Source organism: Cladophialophora yegresii (genome assembly GCF_000585515.1).
Source record: "Cladophialophora yegresii CBS 114405 chromosome Unknown aczIN-supercont1.6, whole genome shotgun sequence".
NCBI classification, from domain to species: Eukaryota; Fungi; Ascomycota; class Eurotiomycetes; order Chaetothyriales; family Herpotrichiellaceae; genus Cladophialophora; species Cladophialophora yegresii.
The window spans coordinates 1610698-1630175 of record NW_006913050.1 but is presented as its reverse complement, the minus strand read 5'-3'; the positions used below and the strand labels follow the sequence as shown (position 1 = coordinate 1630175).

General features: G+C 53.5%; 7 protein-coding genes across 7 annotated transcripts; 5 read left to right on the top strand and 2 right to left on the bottom strand.

Moving 5' to 3' along the window:
* Nucleotides 1-2289: 2289 nt before the first annotated feature.
* Nucleotides 2290-4176, top strand: A1O7_08602 (uncharacterized protein; the record flags this gene model as incomplete). The annotated part of the gene is made up of 1 exon (XM_007762593.1): nt 2290-4176. The coding sequence occupies one exon, from the start codon at nt 2290-2292 to the stop codon at nt 4174-4176; it is 1887 nt and encodes a 628-aa protein (XP_007760783.1).
* A 609-nt stretch (nt 4177-4785) lies between these two features.
* A1O7_08601 (uncharacterized protein) lies at nt 4786-6580 on the top strand (the record flags this gene model as incomplete). The annotated part of the gene is made up of 3 exons (XM_007762592.1): nt 4786-4827; nt 4949-5097; nt 5158-6580. The coding sequence occupies 3 exons, from the start codon at nt 4786-4788 to the stop codon at nt 6578-6580; spliced, it is 1614 nt and encodes a 537-aa protein (XP_007760782.1).
* A 399-nt stretch (nt 6581-6979) lies between these two features.
* On the bottom strand, nt 6980-7349 carry A1O7_08600 (uncharacterized protein; the record flags this gene model as incomplete). The annotated part of the gene is made up of 2 exons (XM_007762591.1): nt 6980-7222; nt 7293-7349. 2 exons carry the CDS (start codon nt 7347-7349, stop codon nt 6980-6982), a joined length of 300 nt encoding a protein of 99 aa, XP_007760781.1.
* Nucleotides 7350-7848: 499 nt separating this feature from the next.
* A1O7_08599 (uncharacterized protein) lies at nt 7849-9037 on the top strand (the record flags this gene model as incomplete). The annotated part of the gene is made up of 2 exons (XM_007762590.1): nt 7849-8061; nt 8129-9037. The coding sequence occupies 2 exons, from the start codon at nt 7849-7851 to the stop codon at nt 9035-9037; spliced, it is 1122 nt and encodes a 373-aa protein (XP_007760780.1).
* Nucleotides 9038-10293: 1256 nt separating this feature from the next.
* A1O7_08598 (uncharacterized protein) lies at nt 10294-10977 on the bottom strand (the record flags this gene model as incomplete). Its single annotated transcript, XM_007762589.1, has 1 exon — nt 10294-10977. One exon carries the CDS (start codon nt 10975-10977, stop codon nt 10294-10296), a length of 684 nt encoding a protein of 227 aa, XP_007760779.1.
* Nucleotides 10978-11718: 741 nt separating this feature from the next.
* Nucleotides 11719-15057, top strand: A1O7_08597 (uncharacterized protein; the record flags this gene model as incomplete). The annotated part of the gene is made up of 5 exons (XM_007762588.1): nt 11719-12052; nt 12117-12949; nt 12997-13353; nt 13419-13656; nt 13709-15057. 5 exons carry the CDS (start codon nt 11719-11721, stop codon nt 15055-15057), a joined length of 3111 nt encoding a protein of 1036 aa, XP_007760778.1.
* Nucleotides 15058-18066: 3009 nt separating this feature from the next.
* Nucleotides 18067-19249, top strand: A1O7_08596 (uncharacterized protein; the record flags this gene model as incomplete). Its single annotated transcript, XM_007762587.1, has 4 exons — nt 18067-18177; nt 18230-18496; nt 18548-18659; nt 18711-19249. 4 exons carry the CDS (start codon nt 18067-18069, stop codon nt 19247-19249), a joined length of 1029 nt encoding a protein of 342 aa, XP_007760777.1.
* Nucleotides 19250-19478: the final 229 nt, after the last annotated feature.

The window sequence follows — 19478 nt, the reverse complement described above, 5'->3', positions numbered from 1 at the left end:
TCACTCTGCGTGTCCGTGCATCTGCAGCCGAGGGAGCGCAGACGGGCAGCCTTCTCGGGAAACTGGGGCCTAAAGCTCGCACTTGTCACTGGTCAAAATTATCCTCTAGGCTTCGACTCAGCTGGCAGCTTCAAGATCATCACTTTTGACGAGACTGTGAGGGGCCTTCTGTAACTACTGGGTACGCTGACCGTGCGGTCCGCAAGTCACTTTCATTCCTTAGCGGCTTCCTCTTCGTTTCCAATAGGCCGACGCTTTAGATTTCGTTATTTTCTAAGGCAACCCGAGCGCAGTGCATCGCAGGCAGGTGGCCCTGGTAGGAGTCACGGACCCGGCGAGCGCAGTAAAAGGCCAGGTCTTGCCGAAACCCCCTACCATCCCATGCACGAAGTTGAGTTCCATCAAAGCCGGCAGTACTCCATATGGTGTACACAGTAGGCTGATTCTCATGCCATCCTGACCTCCTCTCCCTCGCACTAAGTCCGCATTCATCGTGGCGCTCTGTTACAAACTCCGCTGCGTACGCCGAGCTTCGCTGTTGCTTTCGTTCCCGTCCAGCCTGGCAAGTTGCATGGCACCAGTTGATTTCACCCGCGTACGGAGTACTCTGTTCGTGACTCGCATCAGCAGGGGAGGTTCGATCCCGCCGTAAGGGACACCATGCGTGCCAAACAAGCTGCAATCTGGGGGCATCTAGTGGGCAGTGTCTGGTGTCTATCATCAGGCTGCTCACTTTTCATGCATTCCATCACTGAACAGTGCTAGTCACCTTTGCACAAGTAGGCTCCAGGGGGGCAAAAGACGATGATGGCGATGGCAAAACCCACGGCCCCAACTCCACCCAGCATCCACCATCCCTGTCTCGCTCCCCCCTCCATTACGATGTCGGGATCCGTCAAATGATTTATGCCTTGGGGTGGAATCATAACCCAGCGCTCGTACGGAGTAAGTAGGTGACGGGAGAATGACTATTAGTAGTAGTACCGGCAAAGTTACCACCCTGTTGTTCCAGCTGGTGCTTAGGCCACACTTTGCAACACCTGCCTGCCACAGCCCAGGAGGCTAAAATTTGTTCGCCGCTGCCATCATGCCGAGCTAAATGCGGTCAGTTGGTTGCTGGTGCCACGGATGGCTCACTGTGTTCATGGCTATTTCGCATAGCACGCCAGCCATGGCACGTCGGCGGTTCACGGATTCATCATCGCTCATCACCGTGACCCGACCGCTTGCATGACCTTGGTCCATGACCGTCAAACTAGACCCCCGTTTGCCGTCTCCTGTTGGCTTTTTTCGGTGCTTCCACCCCATCCAACATCATCCTAGCAATCCTTCTCTTATCCAAAACATCCCATCACTTTTTGACTGTAACTCCTCCCCCCCAGCCAGCCCGTCTTAGTCCACTCTGGCAATCATCGCGCCAGTGTGCCTGTCGCTCCATCTTTCGTGCCTGGGTTGCCCCCTGATTGGCTGATGCCGCGTTTACCCAGCCCGCAGTCGTAGCTTCCCTTCCACTTCTGCGGCTTGCCTGTCCTTCTGACTACTGCTGCTTCTCATTTTCTCTTGCGTCGTCTTGTCTCCATCCGACGCTCGTCTCCTGGCTGCAACTACTGGGTCAACCGGGCTCATCACTTACGACGCGGAAGGGGTCCCTGACACCTTTTTACAGCCGAGCCTCGAACCGCCTTCCAAGACAAGGCCCTGTGCGTAAGTATGGCGCAGCATGCCTGTTGCAGACCTGAGAACGGAATACAAGATCATCCTTCATCGGTCCAATTGCCTGGGTCGCCGCCACAAACTCTCCCTGCTGCCGAACGTACGGTGTTCGGCTGACTGTTTTGCGTTTCGTTGATTCACTCATTAATCACGGTGCTGTCATTTGGGATTGCTCCAGTTGTATCATCCATCCTTTGGCTCTGATTGCATTGCCTACGTGGCTCGGACAGTGGCTGTTTGAGTGCCGCGTGGGTGAAGGCCTTCTGCACCTCTGCCAAACATCCGGGCCCACTCTTCAATACCTCACCTTCATTCCAGACCCCGATTCAGTCCAAGACCCCAAAACATCCAACATGCTCCTCGCTTGAATGTTCTTGACCCTCCTATTGTCATGTCCTCTATCATCAAGGGGCATCACCGTCTTCTTGATATTTACTCAAACAGCGTCAGGCACGTCGACTTGACTGTTCGAACGCTGTCCACCTTCGACAACTCTATGCTGGACCGGTCACCAGCACCTCACCGTCCCTGACACCACGCACAACATCTCCAAACAACAGGAGGAAGACCAGACTCATGTCGTCGACGTCCACTGTTCTTCAAGTTGTTGGGCCTCTGGATTGGGCGGATTCGACTCTCAAAGCATCGTACAAGGACTCAGCTGCGTATGGGTATAAAGGGTGGAACGACACCGATACCTATTTCGACAGTGGTCTACCTACCCCTCCCACCTCAAAAGCCATGTCTGGGGTGATGCTAGGTAACAGCTATGCCGGCTACCCTCTCCCAGCTTACCAGCAAGAGCACACCAGTCTACCAGACTCCACCCATACTGCTCAGCAGCATCGGAGCTCCTTTACGACATCCTCTTTGCCCAACCCGTACGCACTGGTCCCTCCCACAAACGGAACAGGTCTCTACAACCGTCGGGTGAAAGATGAGAAAGAAGTGAATGCAATTGCACCACACCTACAGATACCAGAGTCCGTGAACAAGAGCAAGGGAAGCCTCGCGGAGTTTGCGGCAGAAATTACATGCTTATTCTGGTTCGAAACCTCCAGCACACTGCAATACGCAGAAAGTTTGCCCGAGGAGGCTTCGGTGGATAGAGGCCTGCTGCCGGACGCCATACCCTCGATCGGATTTCGGAAATGGGTGACAACAATCGTAAGCACCACACAAGTTGGCAGAAACGTCATATTACTGGCATTGATGTTCATTTACCGGCTCAAACGTTTCAATCCGTCTGTTAGTGGGAAGCGTGGGAGCGAATTCCGCCTCCTGACCATCGCTCTGATGTTGGGCAACAAATTTCTGGACGACAATACCTACACAAACAAGACCTGGGCAGAGGTTTCGGGCATATCTGTGACTGAAATCCATATTATGGAAGTGGAATTTCTCAGCAACATGAGGTACGATCTTTACGCCTCGGCCGAGGAGTGGAGCCTGTGGAAAGCCAAATTGGGAAGGTTGGGCGCATTCTACCTGAAGGCCTCGCAGCTTCCTGTGGTGGACGAGACCAGAGCAATCGGGCCGACCCCAGTCACTCCTACTGGCCAAAGTTTCTCTCACAAGCTCCCTTCACCTCCTTCTACGCATCACAGCGTTAGTCCTTATGGTGTTTCGAGTCATTTGAGCAGTCACTATCCTGTACTGCCACACCCATCATCGTCAGCACTACCACTTCCAAACTCACCACTGCGACAGCAGGTTGATCTCAGGGGATATCGGCAAGATCGGAAACGAAGTGCAGACTATTCTGCGGAGCTTCCTCCCGCTAAGCGGCAACTCTTCGCTAGCCAGCAGTCCGGGCAAAGTAGTAGCCTGGCAAGTTCCCATCCCCACCCTCAAACTGGCCTCAGGGTGTCACCTACTCGGTCCTCTGGCATACCAGATTCAGGTTTATTTTCCACGTCTCAGGATATTCCAAGATTGGACATCCCGAGGTTGCCGACTTCAATGCCACCTTCGGTCCCTCCATTACCTCTGATATCAGCACAACCCAACCGCGCAATGTCAGGGGTGTATCCGACCACAAGCAATGGCTATTCGCATCCTGTGACCCCCATATCTGCAGTACCTCAGAATCTCCTCCAGAATACCATTCCAAGCTTGGGTGACGGCCACCGATCGCTATCAAATTACCCCTCGGCACATACTTCACCTACCGGATACAATACCACTACTCCCACTCTCCCGGGTTTGTCACCATCATACTTCCTGACTCACCGCACTTCTCCATATCGACCAGTTCGCCATGTCAACACACTTCTAATTCCTCCCCCTGCTGCGGCATTGCAGGTACCCGTCAGAAACATCCCATCAGACCAGATCCATTATCAGCCTCTGAGCAAGACCGGCACAGAGCGCAGAACTGGGCTCCTCCCATTCTTGCAACTAGACGGCTGGCACAACAGCAATGTTTCGACTCCAGTTGCTCAACAACAGTATCAATTCTAGATGATGCGGAAGGGTGTACACCTACATTTTTCTTGTTCTATTTGTTGGCTCGAGGGAGACTCATCATCTTACATGCATAGCGTGGCGGGGCTTGGCTTTCTGTCTTCCCGTTTTCAAAAGCGACTTGCTTAGCAGCATCATTGCGTACGGCGCTAGGGACAAGAGGGTAACATGGCAACATTGCATCATTGGGGGCGTTGGACACTTGGTCCGATCAAGACTAAAGAACTGTACAGAAATAGACATCTAGTCTATGTTGGCCAAAGATGATTCTCAAGAGATGCAAGAAAAGTAAATTCACGAGGTCATCCACTTTCTGGATCACTAAATATCTTCTGTCATCACTGTGCCTTCATTTTGTAGAGCGTCCTGTCCACATGCTACCACCCTGTCAGAGTTCACGTGACAATGGTTAGAACTAGAATCTGCCGGAACAACTTAAGTCCGAAATGTGGTTGATGTGAAAAGACACCTCCTACATACTCCGTACTCCGTGCCAGAGCAATCAAACGATTCTCGCGACTGTGGCAATGGCATTGCTTACGGACTAGGTCGGCGAGCATTTGTGGTGTATAATGCAGTGTCAAGGTGGACAGCCAGCCGCTGAGGATGCGCCGGACGTTATTTCTCGTCTTCATACACGGGTTCAAGGTGAGTCCATAACGTCTCTGGCAGAATAGCGGTGCGCGTCATCGACATCTATGCACTGCCATGACTTTGCTCACCACCACCACCACCACTGCTTTGTGTTGTTCTTCTACTGATAGCTTAGGGTGGCGATGACACCTTCGCGGCCTTTCCGGAACATCTTCGAGCTCTCGTCAGCCATGCTCTTCCAAACATCGACGTCGTCACTGCGACATATCCCAGATTCGAGACGAAAGGTGAATTAAAGGAATGTGTGGCGCGCCTTCGAGAATGGTAGGTGCTGGTATGGCGTTCCGCGGGCCCGAGTGAGATAGTTAAGAGCTGCGATACCAGGTTACAGGACAAGGTCATAGACCTCGAGGTCGCTCGGTCGACGCCGTCCCCGACAGTCGACCCTTCGGTCCACGTCATCCTGGTTGGACATTCGATGGGCGGCATAGTTGCGGCAGAGACATACCTCCTTCTAGCAAGTGAGCAACCCATACCGGCAGCATCATCGGCCCAAAACCCAGAGCGACCAAACTTCCCCTCCAACACGACTCTCGGCTCGACTACTTCCACGTCGCACCCTACGCCTTCCCGTAGCAACCCCGCATCACACCGACATTCATTCATGTTCCCACATATCCAAGGCATTCTGGCTTTCGATACGCCCTTCCTCGGCCTCGCACCTGGAATGGTCGCGCATAGCCTTGAAGGAGGTCACAAGGTCGTTGCGAACGCTTACAATACCTACAATGAAGTGACATCAATGTTCAGCTGGGGCACCAAGTCCGAGCCCAACGTCTCATCTGCAGGCGCCGCGAAGTCCAGGAATATGCAAGCCCTGCCCGCGCCCGTCTCGGCCTCTACCGGAGACGCTGCCGCCACCCCTAAATGGCAGTCATGGGGCAAGTACGCCATGTTTGCCGGCGCTGCCGGTGCCGTGGTAGCTGGCGGCGCGGCTGCTTTGTACTCACAGCGGGAGAAGCTCAGTGCTGGGTGGAAGTGGGCCGGTGATCATCTTCTCTTTGTGGGCGAGCTCTTCAAGCCGGAGAACTTGCGAAAGCGAGTCGAAAGCATTGAGCACGAATGCCAGGAGCGAGGTGGCGGATGCGCTAACCTCTATACTAACCTCGGTCAGGGAGCCAGGGGCGGATACGGCATCACGGAGAGCGTGGCAGGAAAGGAACGGACGTTCTGCAACCTGCCCGTCCACGTCAGCCGTGACCGCAAGGAGATCAAACAAGGCGCAGAGGAATCGAAGCCGAGTCGATTCAAATGGATCAAGGCGGTCAACGAAAAGGCCCCCGACGAGACCAGCGCACATGTATCCATGTTCCTGCCACGCGACAATCCAGGATTCTATGCATTGGGTGAGAGGGCAAAGGAGTGCATCACTTCTTGGGTTGACCGGGACTGGTATGAGACAAGCAATGGTCCAACGTTTCTGAAGCCAACTCACACTATCGGGCTAGGCGAATCACCTAGCAGTGGATGGGTCAAGCCGGACGCCGACGAGATCAGAGCCCAGGAGAGAGCTAGAGAGCGGTACGGTAACTCCTACCAGTATCCAAAGCCAGACGTCGACGGCACCTTAGGCAAGGACTGGGATCCCGTCGACCTGCGCCGTGGCAAGGATGGGATCGACGACTTTCTCGATGACGAGGACGTCAGGATGAGAGACGAAGAGCTCGACGACAGCGTTATTATCGAGAACAAAGCGGCCGAAGGAGAGATTCCACTTCCCAAGCCAAGGAGCAATACAGGCTTGTGAGGGGTTGGACTGTTGCCCCCGGGTTGCAAAGAAAGGCTCGTCACGCCAGCACAAAACGAAGGATGACGAAGATCTCAAGCATGAGAGATGTTATGATACCCACGCATGCTTCGATATTGGACAAAAGAGCCAAGGTTGAAAAGCGAGATACACACAGAAGGTTGGGTATTCCTACAGCACCAGGCATCTGTCTGCCGAACAAAAGCAGAGGAAATTTTTGGATTCAAAGTTGTCGGCAATCGCTCATGAATTATTAGTAGCCAAGCCCTCCACGCTCAGACTTGAATCAGATGTCTAGAAATAGTCTCTCTGAGTTCCTTAGAATCGCAGTGCTGGCACCTCGCATGCATCTATCATCTTCAACCTAGAACGTCAAGCCACTCACTTCACGTGCCCCTTTCAACCAGTACCACTCTGCTCTTCAATGCCCTTCTTGTTCGGGATCCTCTGCTGACCTTCTTGCTCCATCCCTTCACACCCAGTGAGCTTGCCCGCGGCATTCTCCACGGTCCCCAGGATCGACGACTGCGCCGGCTGTCCTTCGGAATGTGCTTTCGCGTCCTTCATCTCCTGGACGGCCTCGGCTTTGGTTTGTTCGCCGGATTCATACCCGAGGGTAGAAGAGACGACGCCCTGGACGTACTGTATCGGGTAGAGAGTCAGTAAGAGATACGCTTCAGTGCTTTGTAATGGTGGGCGTATATCGTTTTACCTTGGCGTGACCACCAATCATGGAGGGTTGAGAGTCTGAGGATTGGTTCGATGACATCTTTTCACAAGTTCTGTTCTGACGGTAGTCGTATTGCTCAAGGTGATCGTAGGGATTGTTTCTGGCTTGTTGACAGGAATGTAGAGAGAGACGGGGTACGCGAGAAGCTCAGGCAGGCCCTTGTAAACGCCTCCCATCAATGACGGCGCTCATCGATGTGACACAGCCCGATGATGTCACATAGAGCTTATCGTAAAATCAAGCGGTGTTATCTTCACGTGCCTCGGAATTCTTACCCCAAACGAGCGATCATGTTTGTTCGGAGGAGACGACGAACCGAGGCTGTCTGTGTCGCGTTCGAGCTCGTTGTGCTCTCCCTGTACGGAATACTTAAACCAGCTTCTGACCCCTGCAAGACACTGATGATGGAGCTTTTACGGGCTATCACGAATGTCCCAGGTACCATGACTTAACCTTCGCATTGCGCTGTGGCTTGTCGGTGAATACGCGGCCAATTACGGAGCATTCGTCAATCGCACAGGGAGAGCTTCAGCCAGCAATGCCAACGACAACCAAATTCGAGGTGCTCAGGGGCAAGAAGCCGATTTCATGGAGGCTTCTGATGGCTCTCAAACAGACAGGGGACGACGTCTTTGAGTCCTTGACGCCGGCTTGGCCGCCAGCCCCTTTCAAGCGAGCCTTTGGCGGCCACGTCTATGCTCAGGCTGTCTATGCCGCCAGCCAGACCGTGGAGAAAGGGCTCGTTGTCCATGTGTGTTTTCCACCGCGTGGGCTTCTGACAGATGAACACAAAACACTGACAGACATCTGGGATCTAGCAAGTAACAGGGTATTTCTTACTGCCCGGTGCCATCGACATCCCGTATGTGTATCGCATAAGGAGGATCAGAGACGGCGGAATGTACTGCCTGCGAGGAGTGGACGTGTTCCAGCACTCCGAGGCGGCCGCGCAGGGCACCACGCCCTGTTTCTCGGCGCTGGTTTCCTTCAAGCGGTCCGAGCACGGGAACAAGAAATGGTCCGGGTACGAGTACCAAAACGTGGGCCCCGAGCATATCAGGACACAGTACGCCGACGTCCTGGAGGGCCTAAACCCCGAAGACCACCCCCTGGCACCCGGAGCCGACGCCACGTGGTGGGAAGAGGAGGAGCAAGAATTCTGGAGCCGCGATGCAGCTGCCTTTCCCGGTGTCGAAACGAGGAAGGTCGACATGGCGAAGTATAATGGTAAGACCCGACCCGGTGGTGGTCCGGATGGGGCAGACACGGCTCGATATCGCCAACTACTCTTCTATCGACTCATTCAGGATGACAATACCAGAAAACAGGACGATGCCGCCACTGACTTGAACCTCCATGCTGCGGCCCATCTTTACGCTTCGGACAAGAACTCTCTCTTCCTCATACAGCGCGCACTCGGCTACGAGACCGTTCGCACGACAATGGCTTCATTGTCTCACACGGTCATTTTCCACGGCTCGGCGGATCATCTGGCCATGGTCGACGCGGATGGGAAATCGAAGTGGTTCGTCCAAGAGTCGTGGACCAGCAACGGCGGCGACAATCGGGGGTGTCATAATAGTTTGTTGTGGGATCGGGATAATGGACGGATCATCGCCACCACTATACAAGACGGCATGCTTCGGTTCCCAGCCGAGGTGGTAGAAAAGGTCAAGAATGAGCACGGAGATGTCAACCACGACAAAGCGACTGGAAGCAAGCTGTGAGCCGTGAGCTGTAAGCTGACAGATTCCAGAAGACTGCTACCAAGTGTCTGTCTGTCAGATGCCGGTCGGCGATGACGCGACGCTGTCGGGGACTGAAAGCCTGCCTTCGATCGGGTCGAGTACAGGTCCCAGGATAGGAGCTGTGCTTCATTCCTGGACAGTCCGACTCTTGGAACTCGCGCCATATCTTATGCCGCGTGAGTTGGCTTAGTCCCAAGTACGGCGCAAGACCGCTCATGCTGCATGAGTACAGTACACCAAGCGGAACCGAAATTGATAGGTTGGCTGCACGCTGGCCTACACCTGATCAACAATCCACCCACTCTGGGAGTATTTTTTGATACCCTTTTGTGCGTCACTACACGGCCTGTATACATGATTATCTACGTATTTCTCAAGTCTAGTAGAGGTATACCCAGAGGTGGTGGTTATCGATTTCAATCCAATCCTCTTAAGTACGTTTATCAGTGTATGGGTACAGCGTACAGTGCCCAGCAGAAATCCAACGCCGATCGGTAGGTTGTGGTCCTGGGCTAGGCACCGCTGGTCTGTTTATCCGCCAGGCGTCACGTCCTGGATGGCCAGGGTGATTGGTGTGTCTCCTTTGCGGAAGAAGGCTGGCTCGCAGGTAGATGCCCGTGTACTGTCTGTTGATCCAAGTGTCTCCTATTCGGGGGCAGTCAAAATGTTTATTGGACCAACCAACCCGTTTTGCTGTCCTCGGCGTATTTGTATCAACGCTAAGCGCAAATCGACGGCTTTGTTTCTTGTAGATGTTGTTGAGACGTATGCAGACGAAAGTCTATGAAGAGCAAGAAGTAATCTTCCTTGGCCTTTCTTTGTCTACACCAGTATGATCAAACACATCTGCCGTCCGTGCGAAACGCCGTTAAACGGGCAGATCGGGAATGGAGCTGATGTCGCAGCGCCATCCAGGCTTCAAGGCATGCTTCATCGCAGTCCCGGAAACCAATGTTTCCCTGCGGGATATTGTTCCTATCCGAGTCTGAGAGGTCCATAGAGCGTAGGATAGAGTAACATATCCGCCGAGTGAAGGCGATACCGTCCGCGAGACACGACTTCAGCATCCAACATGCATGGCACTAGCTTATCTGGTTGGGGTTTCTTTGGGCGCCACAGATGTCCTGGTCAATTGTGGCAATGTGATCCCTGAGATGATGGCATGGCCACTCAGCAGGCTTAACGCAGGACTGACAAAGGTTTGCATGGCAGCGCCTTGCCCGGAGGCCCGGTATTTACGGCTTTGGTTGCGGTTCTCTGACCATACAGAACAGATCGCAGACGTGTCCTCCCTCCTCGCACACCATCTTCCGTGCTAGTCGAAATCCCATCTTCTCGTAGATGGCGATGTTGGGCTTCTCCTTGGATGACTCGAGGTAGCACTTGCGCTGTTCCTGATCGGCCATCTTGGTCACGATCTCAAACAGCTGGCGGCCGACCCCCTTGCCTTGGATGCCGGGCCTGACCGTGACAATGTTGCAGAAGTAGTACCCATGAGGATCCGTCCAGATCTCGGACTGAGCAATAGCCTGTTCCCGCTTCCAGATCCAGTATCGATTCGTCTGCAATCCGCCGCGTCCCCTGTACCAGACAAGGTTCAGTCCCTGCTTGAACCAGAGGACGTAATCGTCCATCCACTCGGACCACGTTTGCTTCTGGTCCGCACGCCTAGGCTTCATCCACATGCTGACTCCGAGCACCTTGCCGTCCTTGTCCTCCGGGTCTTTTGCGACATAGAACAACGCATTGTGCATTCCCCACTCGCACTTGGCCTTGAGACTGGCGAAGTTCCTCTGCTTGTTGAACTTTGCTGCGTCGAAAGCCCATAGGTGATACGGGTCGTCGGCAAATGCTTGCTGGATGCATTCGACCGCCGAAGGAATATCACCTGCGGTTATCGGCTTTATCTCGATCGTCATATTCGTGGCTCTGAGCTGAAGTTCCGAGTGTGATTCTTCAATATCTCAGAGCCCCTAAGAATCTCAGATCGGGCTTGAAGTGTTTATCGGAGAAAGGGATTGATAGATAAGCGAGCGACAGTACCACCAATGGGGCACTCAATCGAAGCTTGGCAGGGCAAGCAATGTAAAATCTGTCGGAGCTCACTTTGGCATCACCCCCAACTCACCTTCTCCTCACCCTCCTCACCCTCCTCACCTACCTTATATTCACCTGCCTACTTACCCTCCATATGGCCCTAACTCAGACGGCTCTATCCCGTCATTGTAGTTATGCCCGCACGCCGTCTTCTTACTACCAATGATCGACAGCGACGTCCCCGAAAATGGTCAACGCGGCTCGGTCCAAAACGCACCGAGAGTTGCACTCAAACCAGCTCTGGGAAGACACCTGAATTGTCAACTGCCTGATAGCGTTATTTGTCTCCTCACCTTGAGGTAGATCGCATTCACAAAGTAACCTATCACGGAGTATTTCCTGTCTCTTATGTAAAAGCCACTAGTGCTCCGCAAAGATGATAGACCGAGCATTTCAAGGAGTACGGCGATATAACATCACCAAAGAATCACCTTCACGATTCCTGTCCTGATCCGAGCGCTCTATGTCTCACGGTGAGCAGGAAGAGCTCAGATCAACACAGGGCTAATTGTCTGTCAATTTCGGCGTGCGGACTCATGTCATTCAGAGCGACGGCCGAAACAATGCTTCTCCTGCTGGCAAGCTCATTATTGTGCCTGGGTTCGGTAGCCTCACCTATCACAGGCAAGGTCTCTTCAGCTGGTTCCGAACCATACCAAGGCACATTCCAGAACCCTTCCATTCATGTTCGGCCGAAATTCCGCTACTGGATCCCTGATGCGTCTGTCGACCATACCGCTGTAGCCAGAGATGTCCTCGCCGCCCAGAAGGTTGGGGCTGGTGGACTCGAGCTGCTTGGGTACTATCTCTATGGAGGGCCGCCGTCCAATGGCGCAGGCAGAGGTGATGGCGCTCCAGTCGACTGGGCTGTCTATGGATTTGGCACCCCGGCGTGGCGTACGTATCGACGATTGTAGATAGTCTCACCCCTTACCAATGACTTGCTAACCACGCTTCTCAGATGCTACTTTTCAAGCTTTTGCGGAGGCTTGCCAAAACAGTAGTATCTTGATGGATTTTGCCATGGGTCCTAATCAAGGCACCGGCGTACCAGGCCCAGTAGGGTCCGAGGGCCTCTCATGGGATCTTGTCGCCTACAATATTTCAGTACCGATCGGAGGATCGTTCAACGGAACGCTCCCCGGCTGGGGCACTGGCCAACTGCAAGCTGCTGTGACCGCATTGACGGTCAAAGCGGACAATCTTACAAACGCCCTGGGGCCTAGCTTGCCAGGAGATCTCGCTGCAAATCGTACTCAGATCACGCTCTCTGAGGCCAGTCTCAAAGACGTTACGGACGATATCACCGAGGACGGCTCCTTATCCGCGGAGTTTGACGCCAATGCCACAGGTCTACATAATACCATCTTCGCCATCTACCTCGTCCATTCGAACTACAGAGCTCAAGACGGACCATTAGATATCAAGGGTCCACAGAGCAATCCGCAGTCCTACATCAACAATGGTTCATGGGCAGTGGACCACTTCTCAGCCCGAGGAGCCAAAGTTATGACGGACTTCTGGGAGCAACATATTCTCATCAACGGGACACGCCAGCTTCTCATGGGTGTTGGCAACTACGGGTGGGAAGATAGTGTCGAGATAGAATCCAACGTTTTCTGGACCGAGCATTTGCCAGACCAGTTCGCTTCCGACCATGGCTATTCTATAGCAAAATGGCTGCCGACCCTTTTCCACAGGAATGGCCACGGAGCACAGTCCTCTCCTCCGGTCTGGTATGTAACTGACGCCATGGATAGCGGAGAATCTCGTCGAGCGGATTACAGAGAAACAGTGAAGATAATCCCTCCCGATCTGAGACGAGTACTAACAGTATCCAGCTTGCAAAACAATACCAGCAATACCTTGGCGCTCTAAACTCCTGGGCAGAAAACTACCTCAACCTGAAGTTCTCGGCTCAAATTTCCTATAACATGCCGATGGATATGCTTTCGTCGATACCAACAGTGGACATTCCCGAATGTGAATCCCTAGATTTTAGCGATTTAATCGACGGATATCGTCAATATTCAGGTCCCGCCCATCTGGCTGGCAGAGCCGTCGTCTCTTCCGAGTGCGGAGCGGTCCGTGATGAGGCCGTAACGCAAACCCTTACGGAGCTTTTGTGGCATGTCAAACGGTCGTACGCGGGAGCGATCAACCAATTCGTCTTTCATGGTTTCCCTTATTCAGGACCGGTGAGATCTCTCCACTTGTCTGGTATCTTTTCAAGACTTCCTTGCGCTAATCGATGAGCGAGTAGTATGGTAACACCACGTGGCCCGGCTGGACGACGTTCAATTATCAGTACTCGATGATGCACGGACCCCGCGAGCCGGCCTGGGACTTTTACCGCGATCAGATCGATTTTGTTGCCCGAAATAACTTCATCTTACAATCGGGAGTACCCAAGGTGGATATTGCAGTGTACCAGAAGTTCACCACTCAGCCCGGACATATACTCTTCAGAACTTATGCACCCAGTGATCTTGAGAAGCTAGGTAAGTAGTCCTTGACCTCTGCCAAGATCACCACTGAACTGATATCTATCAGGCTATACTTATGAGTACTTTAGTCCTGACAACCTCGCACTGCCCGCGGCCGTTGTCAGGCAAGGTGTCCTTGCTCCTGATGCCCAGGCGTTCAAAGCCATGGTGATACGCGCCAACGATTCCTTGACCATTTCTGGAGCTTCCAAAATCGCAGATCTTGCTAACGCTGGGCTACCGGTTATCTTTGCTGGTGGAATTCCTACAACTTATCTTGGTTTTAACAATGCTAGTCGATTGACCCAATCTCGACAGTGTTTGGATTCTTTGAAGACATTGCCAAATGTCCACATTACAGAGACTTACGAAGTGGCATCAACCGTTGCATCGATCGGGATCCAGCCATCCACAAAGATCCTCTCCAAATCCGGGAAAGGGGAATGGTTCACATATTGGCGCTCGAATGACACTCGGGTTTCCAGAGCTGATTACGTCTATGTCTACAACGATGCCAAAGATTTGGCATACGGCGAAGGCGACACCGAAGGCGTCATTGAGTTTCAGAGCAAAGGTTACCCTTATTCTTACGATGCCTGGACCGGGTCCCAAACACCGGTTGTGACGTACACGCAGACGAACAGTACGACGCAAATCCCGCTTCGACTAACCGGCAATCAATCGACCATTATTGCTTTCCTCGCCGCTCCCCTCGAGCCGGAGAACTACCCATCTGAAATCCTGAAAAATGTCTCCGAAGGGGTGCTCTCGGCGTCGGTAGTGAATGGAAGCATCAACCTCTTCTCCGGCCCGGCCCCGGGGAGTCAGCAAAGAAATACCTACACACTGGCTAACGGTACGATAGTCCCGATCCCGGTCCCACAGATGTTGGCTATTACATTGTCAAATTGGACATTAGTTGCCGAGCACTGGACTCCCCCAGCGGATCTGTACAACTTTACAAGCGGCGCCGTGAAGTACAACACGACTCATTCTCTATCGGACTTGGTGTCCTGGCAAGATATCCCAGGTCTACAGAACGTCTCAGGGAGAGGATATTACAGCACCGAGTTCGACTGGCCGTCTGCTGCCACAGCCGCAGGTTCGGGGGCTTTCCTCTCGCTTCCCCCAGTTCGGCACATCTTACGTGTAGCCCTAAATGGGCAAGCTCTTCCGCCCCTTGACGTGACAAAGCCACAAGCCGATCTTACACCTCATCTCGTCGACGGAAAGAACACGCTCAGTCTGACAATTGCAACGCCGCTTGGGAACGTGGTCAGGACCATCTGGAATGAGCTGGAAAGTAGCGGGACAGGACCGACAGACCCTGGTGCCAATGTGGCTTTGCCGCCCGTCGTAGAGTATGGGGTGGTGGGCCAGGTTGAGGTAGTGCCTTTCATACGGGTCCCTATGTGACTGCGGCAACTGGAGAGTTAGACGATCGGCTCACAGCCAGAATGACGAGAATTTTCGAGCCTTCTGGTGCATGTGCCGCTTAAATTACGTACACAGTAGTACTACATATATCCTTGTCCAGAACCGCCTGTCGAGGGTGAGGCCAAAGGTGAGCACAGGGCGGCATCACCCCTCGTCCCAATGCAGGGTGAGTCCCTAGCGATTTTGTACCCATCTTGGCACCGAGCCTCCAAACTCGTAATGTCGAAACTCGCTCACATGGCTCTTCCCCAATCTCCCCCATGTCGACGACAACGTTGCTGCTCGCGTACCACGGGGCTTTTGGGAACGACGGCCTCTTCCTCTATGAAATGGACACCAGCATGCTGTGTCTGCGATCCAGTCTCTTCCCACTTCGGATACCGGTCATGAGGGGCTTGCCTCGTATTGACCTGGTCGAAGCATCGTTTTCGACCCACCTGAACCGAATCAGCCCGCAAAGCCAGTAAAACGGCTTATGAACCATGCAGAACACGAGCTGGCGAATTTGCTTGAATGCGCCAGCTGAATTCATGAAAACTCGTCCTTCTTTCGATCTCCTCTCCGGCGACTCTGTCCTCCGGCCTGCCCAGCATGGCTTGCCAAATGTTCTTTCCGCACATTCTCCTTGCTTTCACCCAGTTCAGCTTGGCCATCATCGTGACTGCGCCTGCAGACGTCGCAACTTACAGTTCCAGTCCAGGTCCCAGCTCGATCGAGTGGCAGCAAGAGCCGTGAGCTCGCAAAGTCCGCCCCAAAGACTTGGGGCACTGACTGTGTGGCGACGTTCTGCAGTGCCGACCCCTCCGAGTGCGACATCTGGCTTCAGAAGGAAGGCGGCAATGCCACCTATTTTGCTCACGTTTCGGTGCCTTCGTGCCGCTATGACTTCTCTTCATGGCCAACGGCGCTTTACTCGAACGGTTCGCGGTCACTAGAGACGTACGCTACTCCGACCCCAGGAGGAGATGATTCATATTCGGCCTGGGTTTGACATCTGTTACATAGGGGAGGATACTGCTTCACTTTCACGACTACAAACTCGCCTTCTGAACAGGCCCAATATCTCACCAAGTCGGCGCACTTTCTGATAAAAGAGGGGCAGCCTGCCCAGGTAAGAATGGCATGTTGTACACAACGTTCTGAGATGTTGTTGATCCTTTCAGAGACTCTCTACGGGCGCGGAAGCGGGCACCGGGATCGGTGTTGGAGTGGTGGGGCTGGCCTTTATTGCCCTGTGCTACCATATGTTCAAGCGAGAAGGACGAACGTTCAACGAGACCGTGCCAAACCAAACGCCATTCTCCAAACCAGAGCTGGACGGCAACCAGAGAGCTAAAGCCGCATACCCGACAGCAAAACCCGAGCTCTCGGCGGATGGGGAGAAGGAGCACCCATCCGAGCTCATGGGGAGTGATCCTCTTCTGCACGAACTGCCAGGCAGTACCCACCAGCCGTATGAAGCTGAAGGCAGCACACAGGAAAGCTCTCGGCTCGATTGGGCCAGACGGCGAATAGATGAGGGTGTCTGACACTGTGCAGCTGAATATGAACAGGACGACCACAATAACAACGAGCTGAGCGAAACAAGGAGGGCAAGGGATCTCCGCGTCGATAGCCAGCGACGCTGTTCAGCTCTCTTCCACATGTGGCGCCCATGGCAGGAAATCACAGAATCGATAGGCGGTACTTTCTGATGTCAGGGCTGTTACAGCTTGCAGGACTGGCTTGAGAGGACACATCCGACCATCGACTTCAAAGCTCACTTACCTCCTCAAGATTTTCGGTGGCGGCCGTGGCGACAGCTCCGACGCCTCTATTGCTCTGGATCTGGAACAAGATTACTATCATTGTGCCTCGCAGGGTGTTTCTTGCATCGGCTGGTCGAGGATCCGTGGCCATCATCAGGACGAAACGGTCAATCCTCCCAGGAGAGACATCCAGGCATCGTGTCGTGAGTGAAGCAATTAGTTAGCAAGGTCGATACCGGACTTTGGAGCAGCGGAATATTGACATATTCTCCCGATCCATGGAACCGTCCTATCGCAGGCTCCTCTTGACAATTCATCGCAGATGGCCGAGACAAGAATCCTTGCGCCGCGCTTCGAGGTCAATGTTTACTAATCCGACTCCTGGATACTGCAATCGCATGGACACATGTTAACTCCTTCTGGAGATTGCGCAAACAATCTGAAGCCTGTACGCACTGCGATGACTCCTATTTTGCCCTGAGGATCGCTCAGCATGCTGTATACGAGATATGGTAGAGTTCAAAGGACCCATGCAACTGCCTGACAGCACCCCGGATGTTTCCAAGCTCGGAAGAGGCAGATGCCAGATCCGATCAAGACTTTGTCGAAAACAGGCAAAATCTTGACACCAAAATCCGACCCGGAGATACAGCCGCTCGTTTAGGTATATGCTTCTGAAGCAAACTCTTTTGTCCGAACTCACTTGATAACGCCCCAGCAGCCGGAGCGGACATTGCCAGAGGGTGTGCACATCAGATTCGGTGCCCTCGCTCGTTATAGACTCGCCTGTATGCCTACACAGTAATGGCTGCCAAGAAGGCGTAGATCAGTAAACCCGAGATTTCCGCTATCCCTCGCGTACAGGGAGACCTCACCTTGGCGATGCGAGTTACCGGTGCGGCCGGAAAAGCAAGCATGCCCGCCTCAGTGTGTACCAATCATAACAGAGAGTCCGTGTATGCAAGTCTCCTGCATCACCTCGTATCTTTGGAAAGTTGTGGACAGAGCGCCGCAAGCTTCTCGCTCAGGATTGCAGGGATCCTTGATGATTGAGTTTTTGACATCATCAGTCAGTCGACCCACCTCGAGGTAACCTCAAAATGCCAGTCGACTATATCTCGAGGCAAGGATATAAAGTCCGGGTCCCAATGGCTTTTGGAAACCTGGATCTAGTTCACTTGACCACCGAGGCTTCTAATTTACTTCACAAAGCCATCGAGATCGCATCTATCCATCCATTATGGCATCAGCACCAAACCTTCCTGCCGAATACAAGGTCGGCGTCTTCGAGGCCAAGGGCGAACCGATCAAGTTCAAGCAGGTCAAACTCGAATTGCCAAAGCCTGGAGAGGTATGTGTGGTTGGCCGATACCACTGTCAGAAATGTGGACTGACCAGCCTAGGTCCTGGTGAAAGTTCTCGCCTGTGGTGTCTGTCATTCCGACCATGCCGTCCGCTTCGGCCTGTTCGGCAATAGCTTCCCAATCGTCCCCGGCCACGAAGTCATTGGGGAAGTCGCTGCCATCCCGGACACAGAGAAGAAATGGAAGGTTGGCGACCATGTTGGAGGACCCTGGCATGGGGGCCACGATCAAACTTGCGTCCCATGTCAACGCGGCTTGTTCCAGATGTGCGAGAACGAGGCCATTAACGGCGTCACCAGGGATGGAGTACGCATGTTCTCCGTAGCGTACCGGACAGTGTGCTGACACGACTTTCAGGGATATGGAGAGTACGTGACTCTGAGGACCGAGGCGGTCGTCCGGATTCCCAGCGACGCAGACCCTGCCGAGTACTGCCCCGTACTGTGCGCTGGTGTGACGGTCTTCAATTGTGAGTCTGTCTTCTCCTCCCTCAATGGCCGGCTGGCTGATTTCGAGAAAGCTCTCCGACAACAAAAGGTTCTAGCGGGTTCGACCGTCGCGGTACAAGGACTAGGTGGACTAGGCCACCTTGCGTTGCAATATGCCAACAAAGCGGGATACAGGACGGTTGCCATCTCCTCCAGCGCCGAAAAGAAGGACTTCGCCATGCAGTTGGGTGCTCACGACTACATCGACGCATCCAAGGGTGACATTGGCGAACAACTTCAGAAGCTGGGCGGAGCATCCTGCATTCTTTTCACGGCCCCCAACGAGAAACTCATTCCCTCGCTGCTCAACGGCTTGGGACCACTGGGCAGATTGATCGTTCTGGCCGCGGCAGGACCAGTCGAAGTGAACACGGCGTCCATGATCGGCAAGGGATTGAGCATCCAGGCATGGCCCAGCGGGCACCAACTAGACAGCGAAGAAGCCATCTCGTTTGCTCAGACGCACGGCGTCAAGTGCATGATTGAGAAATTCCCTCTTGAAAAAGCCAGCGAGGCCTTGGAAAAGATGACCAGTGGCAAAGTCAGGTTCCGAGGGGTGCTCATTCCGTAGAGGGGCTGTCGAGAAGCATGAATCCAGGACATCAGGACACTTATCCTACCTTCCATGGAGTACATAGCCTAGGGAGCCACAAATGAACCGTTTCATACCGGCGACTTCGTAGCATCATCGCCCGTGTTCTGGACTGTCCGACTGTGCGCGCGAGAAACAAGCATCAGCACGACACCCGAAGTGGTTTATTAGTGACGCAGGCGCTGTGAAGCTTCTCTTCGGTGGTGTC